The 10,356-nt window shown below is 33.3% G+C and overlaps 1 protein-coding gene across 1 annotated transcript; it reads right to left on the reverse strand.

Annotated features, from left to right (window-relative positions):
* Positions 1-9,755: 9,755 nt before the first annotated feature.
* Positions 9,756-10,118, reverse strand: LOC107482824 (cysteine proteinase inhibitor 5). The gene has a single exon (XM_052260421.1). The coding sequence runs from the start codon at positions 10,116-10,118 to the stop codon at positions 9,756-9,758; it is 363 nt and encodes a 120-aa protein (XP_052116381.1).
* Between the last annotated feature and the right edge of the window lie 238 nt (positions 10,119-10,356).

The following is a 10,356-nucleotide window of genomic DNA, read 5'->3' on the forward strand; positions in this document are numbered from 1 at the left end:
ATCTATTAATTTTGATAACTTAATTATTTCTTCTCTTAAATCTTCTAATTTACTTTTTTCCATTAGGTGACGCTTTTTTTTTTAGAGTTACGATTTAAAGTGTGACTTTAGAAAGTGTGGTGTAAGCAAATCTTTAAATCTGTAAAGATTTAGATCTGTACCATATAATTTTCTTTAAAATAAACATATTATAGTCTTATTTTTTAATAATACTTATTTATTTCTATTAATTTTATAAGATATTAATCATTTGATCTAATGAAAAAGCTTCCAAGCACGTATTCCTACCTCAAAAAAGTACTTCTTATTAGTCTCTCCGGTGGTTCCCATGCTGGCGAACACCACAAGCTGATAGCTGTTGCCTCCAACACGTGCCTCCATAACGCAACTTTCGATCTTTACTAGCTTTAGATTCACTTTATTTTTGTGGTTGTACTCTGTGATTGCGAAATTCGCAATCTCCATCATTGACGTCCATGTGTTTTGTGAACGTACTAGCAAAGGCGGAAAGAGAACCCAAAACAAGGAGAGAAATGATGATCAGGCAGCTTGATCTCATGGTAGCCATGCTTGATGATGTTTTGGTTCTTCTTGAAGGGTTAGTCTTTTATTTTGTGTCTAAATGGTGCATATATAGTTACGTGCAATTTATACAGTAGGAGAAGGAATAAAACTGTGGAAAAAATATTGATATATTATTTTTATGTTTAAAAATATTATTTGTACGTTAAATTCAGCTATTAAAATGGGTTCTTATATATTTATATATAAATGTATATATTATTTAACTCATTTTTAATATATATTTTATATTAGTGACTGATTTTAATAGATAATTTTAGTATACTAGTAGCATGATTGTTTTTGTATTAATATATGTATTTAGAATTCAATTAGAGAATCTATTTTTTTCGGTTAACATCAGTAAACTATAATATTAAATTCTAAATCTCAAATCTTAAATTCTAAATCATAAAATTTTAAAAAGTAAAAGTTAAAAGAAAATTATTATAAAGAATTTTTTTAATATTGATTATTTAAAAGTTTTTTTTATATTCCTTTCATTTATTTAATGTCTTTACAAGCTAAGTTCAAAATTATCTTTTAATATACAGTTTTAAATATTATAAATAAAATGAAGAAGTTATAAGTATATTTTTAATTATTTATTTCAGAATATATTCAACCTAAGTATTTATTTAGGAAGACTTTAGCTCTTTAATTTACTTATGGGATAATGAATTGATTAGGGAGAAAAGTAAATTGTCGACAGCTTTTGATTATTGCGTGTGGTTAGATAAAAACACATATAAAAAGGATAATTAAAATCTTATAAAATTTGCCTTCCCACTTCCTTAAGAGTTAAAGTTCAGTAAATAAATAAAGACAAAAAATATATAAATAAATTTTATTTTTTATAAAAAGATTAATTATTCGCATTCATGCTTATTGACCGACCATAATTTATCAAAATTAAGTTAATTTGTTTTTTGTGTTAAAAATAAATCCCAATAAAGTGATTTTTTATTTAAATAAATAAAATAAATGTAATAATTATCGAAATAAATAATTATAAAAATAATTACCGTTTTGTATTCCATAGTCATATCTCATTTATGATGATAATTCATGTATCTCGTTTACACTGTAAACGAGATATGACACGTCAGTTGTAACATGTCTATCTCGTTTACACTGTAAACGAGATAAGGCATGTCTGCGCCTATAAATAGAAGTCGTTTACAGCAGCAGTCTGAGCCCTATTTTGACTGAGTCAACCTCTTTCTTTCCTATTTTGTTCCTTTTTTATCCTATTTTAGACCTATACGGTGATGGCGCGTCAGGCAGGAAACGACGGAGACATCAACAGGCTGAACGATACATCGTATTACGTCAGAACGGTCGACTTTGAAGTTAGTTGTATTCTGTTCGTTTAATCTAAGTATGTAGCCATTGTTAGAGTAGTCCTGAATTGACAACAACATAGTTAAATAGTTTAGTGAGTGATCTCTAGAAGAAATTTGGAACTCTATTTTCTTGTGCAAGGTTGTTATAACTTAATTATTGATTTGGAACTTTATTTTTCTTGTGCTAAGTTATTAGTATGTATAACGTTATAATTATGAAAGGTATTCTGCCATATGTAATTTAGAGACATGTGTAGGCTAGAAACATGGAAATATCTTCTTAATTAGAAGTAACTGAAATTAGATAGAAATAATTGATGTGTATGACATGTTATGCTGATTTAAACACAAAATAAAAAAAAGAGTAAGAATTCAAATATGTGCATAAATTTATGATCATCTCTTTATAAGGCTGAATTTTTATTTCATTGTTCAGAGGCCCCGCCTTCTACTGTTCCGGCGAGTGAGCCATACCCTTTCTCCATCGGACGTCATCGTCCTATATTTGGCAGATACTGGATTCGGCGACACGGTGCCACTCAAGGACTTCACTTTTGACAATTCCCTGATTTCGGCACTCGTGGAATGTTGGCGTCCTGGGACGCATACGTTTCATCTCCCGTGGGGGTAAGGTCATTATCACCCTGCAGGATGTGGCGTACCACCTAGATCTACACGCACACGACAACCCCGTTGAGGGTGCATCCGTGACTTCGATAGGTGGTACGGCATGGAGACGTGGGCTATGGTGGAGCAGCTGCTTGGTGCTAGGCCTCCAGTGGCGGCACAGCAGGCTGCACAAAGGAAGGGGTCTTTCACAATGAAACTGGTGTGGTTACGGGATCGTGTCCGCCAGATGTTCCCGACCGACGACCTGGAGACCCTTCGACAGTACGCCCGATGCTATATTATTTTACTGATCGGAGGGTATCTGCTGACAGACAAGTCCAACAACCTAGTGCACATACGATGGCTACCGCTTCTCCAGACGTACCAGTCACTTTGTTTGGCGGCACAGCGTGGCATCACGGACATTGCTGATTGCACTCCACTTTTGATGAGCTGGATTTATCAGAGATTTTCTCAGTGGCGTCCACCAGATAGAGGAATCTACCAGTATCCACTAGCTGCGAGATAACCAAATATTATTTTTGTATTCGCATTAAATTTTGTTGTCAATTCATATGGTTTGTTACTTAACGAATCGTATATATCTCCCTTACTGTCAGGTTGGTTGGATTGCAGCAACAGAGTAGGGATCAGCATCAGGCCAGGGTACTGCATTGGAAGGTTTTGATCGACCGATTACGGTTCGATGAGGTTAGTCATGACTTAGAATATATTGTGAATTTAAATACTTGCTGTGTTGTATTAAGGTATAGTTTTGTACGACTCTTCACAATCCCCGTATATTTGTGCAATTGCCTTCTGCTTGGCCATCCACACCTTTCTGTGGAATGGTTTGAAGTGATAGCTTGCTTAGACCGCACCTTGCAAAATCGGAATGCTTACAGAAGAGTTGGACTGAATCAATGGCAAGATGACCCTACAGATCAGACTGCTGTCTAACTGACGATGGTCTTGAGACATGGTAGGTACTAGACAACTGTGCACTCCACCAACTCTCCGAACCTCCTTGAACACAACAAAATAGTATTGCTTTAGCCATGTCGTACACCTACTTAATATTTCGTACAGAAGTACTGACAAGCAGAATTAAATTTAAGCTTACCAGTATCCGAGGTTCTGTCGAAGGACCACACGGAAGCTCCATTGACACCCATTCTCAGCTTGACGGTACTACACATGGTGCTTTAACTGGTCCGATTCGATCACCTGGTACTCCGCACTCCTGCGAAGACTGTAGTTCTTCACACGCTGAAGCACTGTTGATCTCTTGGCTTCTAAACCTGTGGCCGACCCAAAACTCTACACCGCCATCTAGATTGTAATCCTCTTCACCTGTGTCAGGAAATGGAGTCCTCTCATGCATGGCATCTAGATCCAAACTGTGATAGTGAGGTGGCACTACCGATAGAACCGAAATTGGGTGAGGTGGAGGCAGAACATACGCCACAGTCTGGACAGGTGTCTCTGGAACACACTCATCCCCATCCACACCATAGGACGAGTTGTTGTCCGCACTGTCCGTCACGTAATCCTCGTCCGACTCCTTCTCGCCCTCTTCTGCCTCATCCACTGGAATGGCGACATGAATGGGCGGTGGTGCAAGAGGTTCGTCATCCTGTACATAGGTCAAGTGTACGGAACTCCCACCATCCCTGTGATCCACCTCTGTGGAAAGCTCCATTACCTGCTCCACCATGATCCTCCCATGAATGTCGAACATCAGTCGCACATGCTCATCCCCTAGAAGTCGGAATAATCGAAATCGGAAGACTCCGTTACCCATGGGTGCCAACAACCTATACGCCACCCTTCCGACTTCCCTCGCTTGTGTACCACTGATCTTGCTCAATATCAAACTCTTCAAATCCGACATCTCCACACGCTGAGTGCAAACAATATCGGATCCTAACACACAAATGTCACTCCGTTGTCGCCATTTCTCATACGACAATTGGGATAAACAAGCACAACTATGTACGGACTATTATTGGCCATTAATGCCTTGTATTAGTGAGAAATATGAGACACAAAAAGGATAGAAAAAGTTTGTGAAGAATAATAAGGGTTAGACATCTTTTTATAGCTGCTGGGATTGTCTTCTATATATCTCGTTTACATTAAACACGAGATGAACATTTCATGTATCTTGTTTACAGCATAAATGAGATAGACACGTTGCAGCTGACGTGTCATATTTTGTTTACAGTGTAAACGAGATACATGAATTGTCATCTCATTTACACTGTAAACAAGATATGACTAAAAAATGTAAAACAGTAATTATTTTTAAAATTATTTATTTCGATAATTATTACATTTATTTTATTTATTTAAATAAAAAATCCCCTAATAAAGATGTGCAACTTATATATTGCCTTCTTGTTTATATTTACTTCCTCGATATTTTTGGTCAGTCCATCTAGTGTATGCTAATCGGATAATCGCAGATGCTAAAGTCCAATTAAAGTTGACACCTCCATATAGGGTTATTTAATGCCGCACAAAAAATGACCCCAAAAAAAAAACATCCATAAATAAAAATTTAACTCGTAAAAGATTATTAAAATTAAAAAATAAAAAATATCAAAATATAATGAAAAATAATAAAAAATAATATTATAAAATAAAAAAATTAATAAAAGGATAAAAACAATCTTATAACAATTTTTTTATTAAAAATTAAATTTTAAATAAATTAAAAAATTAGTGGCAAAACTAAAGTAATGATTTTAAAAATATAATAACACTTTTTAATAATAACAATACTTTTAATCTAAACTACATGTCAAAAATCTAATACGTAACAATTTAGTTAATAAATGATATCAAACGTTCTTATCTAAAGATAATTTAAAAGCTTTTATCTAGTCTCCGCAAAAATAAAGCCTGCATTTATTTGCAAAAGGATAATAAATTTCGAATCCAAAAAAGTAGAGCATGGTGACAAAACTCATAATTCTGAATACTGCATATAACTGGTCTAGTTTTTGGCGAAAATTCGTTCCTAATAATTCAGTCAAAAAGTGCAAAAAAAAAAAAAGCATTAAAGAAAGGTTTTAAAAATTGAACTAATCATTGAAACAGCCATCGAACCATTTTAATTATTAATTTCTTTATTTATTAATTTAAAATTATAGTTTAATCAAAAGAATAAAATCCCTCTTCGGTTCCTAACCATTTAAGAAATTGGCCGTCCCCTCACCATTAGAAATTAACAATGCGGTCTCCATCGATTCTCTTTGTGTGACCAAAAAGATCCTGTAACAGTTCTTCCATGAAATATAATCGAGAAATCCTACGTATAACGGTAACTATTTGATGTGATTCTAACGATTTGATGAGACAATTAGGTCCTTGCACAATTAGCAAAAACGTTGCCGTTTTGATGCAAGATGGAATCATATTATAACATACATTCCTCATTCTCTTTCTGAAGTATCACACACTTTCACTCTTTGTCCTCATCCACACAAAGAATTACCGTAAACCCTAGAGACTGTCAGGCTTCCCGTCAGAAACAACGACGAAGGAGAGCTGGCGAGGATGACGTAGCTGCGCAGTAACGTGGCGTTTGCTGACGGAGGTGGTGACGTGCTATTGACGGAGCCGCACTTCCGTTCTTAGAGGTGAGTTTGTACAACAGTTTGTAAACAGCATCATTGTAGTCCTTCATTTGTTGATCTGAAGGAAGTATACTTACCATGGACCACCATAAAGTATGATATGTGTTTTTTTTACATTTGTGAAGAACAGTCACTTTCACTAGGGTTGAATCATTACTTCGAGTAAAGTTTTTTTGTCTGTTTTGAGTATATTAATGTCTGTTAATAATAATTTATTTATGGGTTACTGAGTAAAGTTTATATATTGCAGATGGCTATTGAAATTATACCAGTATTTCACCATGGAGTGGTTTGAGAGAGACGATAATGGAATGCTCAGCTACTTTGATGGTAAGGTAGAGAGATTTCCCAAGTTGGACATTGACATTGTTAATTTTAAGGATTTAGAGGAGATGTTCAAATGGTTAGGATATACATAGTATAAGGCTATGTATTGACAAGACTATTCCGGAATAAACAGCCAATTCATAAGCAATTGACATCTCAAGTTCATGGGCCGTTACTTCTACCCACTGTGCTCACAAACTAAGCCCCATCAACCCAACCAAAGATGGCTACAAAATCAACTACATCCATTGGCATTTCTCTCGAGACATAGGCAGCAACTAGTGCTAGCACTGCAGCTAGGTTGTTCCAATTCATCACAACACGAGGACTCAAACAAGGAATCAAGGCACCAAGCTTTAGAGCACCACTAAACTTTAAAGAATTTGGCTCCACTGCACCCCCTTTTAAAGCTCCACAGAAAAAATGAGGACTAGATAGTTATGGCTAGTATTTTGGATAATATTTTGTAACTTATTTTTTATTGTAAACTATGCCTAACATTGGTCAAGTATTTTGGAACTTCTAGTACTTGAACACTTTAGATTATCTGTTTTGTTTAGTTACCAAGGCATAATATGTAATGGCATGTGGGTGTTTTGCAACTTTTTATATATTATGATATTTTGTGTTTCAGGATAAAGATTTTGATTGCATACTAGATTTGGTTTATTCTTGATTTAATGAGATTGTATGAAAATTTACTTCAAATAACAAAACACTCAGAAATTGTCACTTCAACTCAAAACAGTGAAAAATACTAGAAGACCGTATGTCACAAGGTTACTTACAATTTAAATCACAACAATCTTTCCATCATTAAAATTCAACAATTTAACATCACAGTTACCATTTATAATGTGCATCTAGTTCATAACATCAACATCCAAAATAAGTTACAATTTTTTTACATCCTATTAGACTAAAGTGCAGTAATAAAAAATTCAACAACAACAGCAATGACAAATGTCATGATAACACATCTATTCTGTCTTGTGTATCTTCTTCCATGAACTCCATCATATAGCTTAATCTCCATCTCTTTAATTTTGTCCTCCAACTTCTTCAATCTCTCATGAACTTCCATCTTCTGGACTTCTACCGCCGTATAACCAGACTCAGTTATCAGCTCATCCAGCCACTTAAAATATTTGCAATGTGTTGAAGGAGTCTACAATTATGAATAATTATTTTTTAATCAACCTAATTACAGAGAAGATTGTAAGATGGAATAAACTCTAATGTACCTTGAAATAACTGCAACCAAAGAACAACATATTTAGATTATTTGATGTGGTGGATTCAAAAAGAATCGCATGAGCTCCACAATAACAGCTTGGATGTGTGAAGTTCTTCCTTACCATGCCAACATTGCCAGAGTTGTCGCTTGAAGCTCCCGTCGACTTCTCTTTCCATAAACGACGGATTGATCCTGATGAATGTTCTTCCGTGTTCATCACTGAAGACAAGGTGAGATTTGATATTTAGGGTTCACATTAACATTTGATAGTACTCTTATTAAGAACTGGAATCAAAACTGCAGCGTTTTTGATGACTGTGTACATGAATTCTATCCTATCAACAACACTCAGTCCACGTATAACAGTTACTGGTACAGATAGGATCTTCGGGTTATTTTTTACCCGTAAATCGATAAGAGGATCCTTTTGGTCACACGGAGAGAATTGATGAGAATCGCGTTGTTAATTTCTAATGGTGAGAGGATGCTAGGTCAAATTCATAAATGGTTAAGGACCAAAAAAAAATTTTATTGTGATCAAAATAACTATTCTATAATAAGATAATAAATAAAATATAAATAAATTAAATCCACTAAAGTATAATATAATCAAATATAAACTTTAATAATTGGACAAAAGTATAACCTAATAATCACAAGGTCATAATCAACACTTCAATAACAATTTATCAAATTACCAAATAAATAAGATAAAGATCGTGAACTAAGATCAAACTAATTATTCAAATTGTTAATAATTTGGACAAAAATATAGCAACCTAACCATTCCAAAGAACTTCACCCCAATAATAATTTATCAAATTAACAATATCAAAAACATGAATTAAGATTAACACCACAACAACAATTAAAATAAGAAAAAAAAGAAATAATTGGAAGAGCAACCCAAGTATGAGAAAGAACAAGAACAAAAAAAAAAACATCACCTTTCACGCGTTCTAAAACTCGAACAGATGATACTGGAGCTTGAAATCCAAAAAATGTTTATTATAAAATAAAAATATTAAGTAAATTTAACACACACATGTACACACGTGCACGCACACATACACTCACATGTATATATATGAATTTTCGTTTTTATTTATTTGATATATTTTAAATTTTCAATTATAAATGTTTTAAATTATTATGCTATTTAATATCGGCTCTCATAAATAAAATAGAAATATATGAACAAAGGATGTATATATAATGTAGGAGTTCAATTAAATAGCTAACTTTTTCAGTTAATAACAATCAGTTTTTTTTTGCCAACGAGTTATAACTCAAATGATATTTTTTATACTTACTTAGAAGTCGCGAGTTTGAATTTTTCTATTTTTAGAAAAAAAATCAGTTTTTTTATTATTTTAAATTTTTAGACTCTAAATCTTGAACTCTATATTCTAAAAGTCTAAATACTAATCCTGTCTTCTAAATTCTCTAAAAATAAAGGTTAAAAGATAATTTTAAAACAAAACAAAAAATTAATTCATAATATTAATTACTTAAAATTTGGTTTTCAAATTTTTTAGTAACATAGACATCTGGTACTTGGCATTCAATATATGTATATACAGTGTTGGTGGTTTTAGTTACTTTGCTTGAGATATCTAATTGATAAGAAAGTAGTTTATAATCAACTTTATTAATTTAGTTTTGATATAGTAATAACACAGACACATTTTATATTGCCTCTCAACTTAATACACTTTTTAATTATGGGATAAAAGCATACATATAATACATGCACGCTAGTTAATTAATTGATCACAAATATATTTTATAAGTATGTTAACTTGCCATAAAAATAAATACAAATGTTCATGATAGAAAAAAAAAAAACGCATGCATAAGACATTAGACATATACAAATTAAAATAAAAACATATTATAGTATGAAATTGATACTTGAAAATTGTTAGTTTAAAATTTAGTCAAATCAGTTAAATTATCTAACAGCTTTCAGTATCAACTTCATGTGAAGTCGACTTCACCTGAGTTTTCACCAGAAATTAATCATTTGATCTAATGATAAAGAGAGGGTGCAAGAATAAAGCTTCCAAGCACGTATTTCTCGGATGGCTGAATACCCAACCGTACCCAATACTTATTAGTCTCTTCAGTGGTTTCATTGCTGGCCAACAGCACAAGCTGGTAGCTGTTGCCTAAAACACCGTGTACCTGCCTATTGCAACTTTCGATCTTTACTAGTTTTAGATTCGCGTTAGATTTGTGGTTGTGCTCTGTGATTGCGAAATTCGCAATCTCCACCACATGGGGATCATTGACGTCCATGGGTTTTACGTACATCCGAGCAAAGGCGGAAAGAGAACCCAAAACAAGGAGAGAAATGATGATCAGGCAGCAGCTTGATCTCATGGCAGCCATGCTTGATGATGTCTTGGTCTTCTTGAAGGGTTAGTCTTTTATTTTGTGTCTAAGTGTTGTATAGTTACGTGCAATTTATATAGTAGGAGAAGGAATAAAACTGTGGGAAAAATATTGATATATTATTTTTGTGTTTAAAAATGTTATTTGTATGATAAAATCAGTTATTAAATTCGGTTCTTATATATTTATATAAGAATGTACATATTATTTAACTAATTTTTAATATTTATTTTTT

This window comes from Arachis duranensis, chromosome 4, assembly GCF_000817695.3.
Source record: "Arachis duranensis cultivar V14167 chromosome 4, aradu.V14167.gnm2.J7QH, whole genome shotgun sequence".
In the NCBI taxonomy this organism is placed as follows: domain Eukaryota; kingdom Viridiplantae; phylum Streptophyta; class Magnoliopsida; order Fabales; family Fabaceae; genus Arachis; species Arachis duranensis.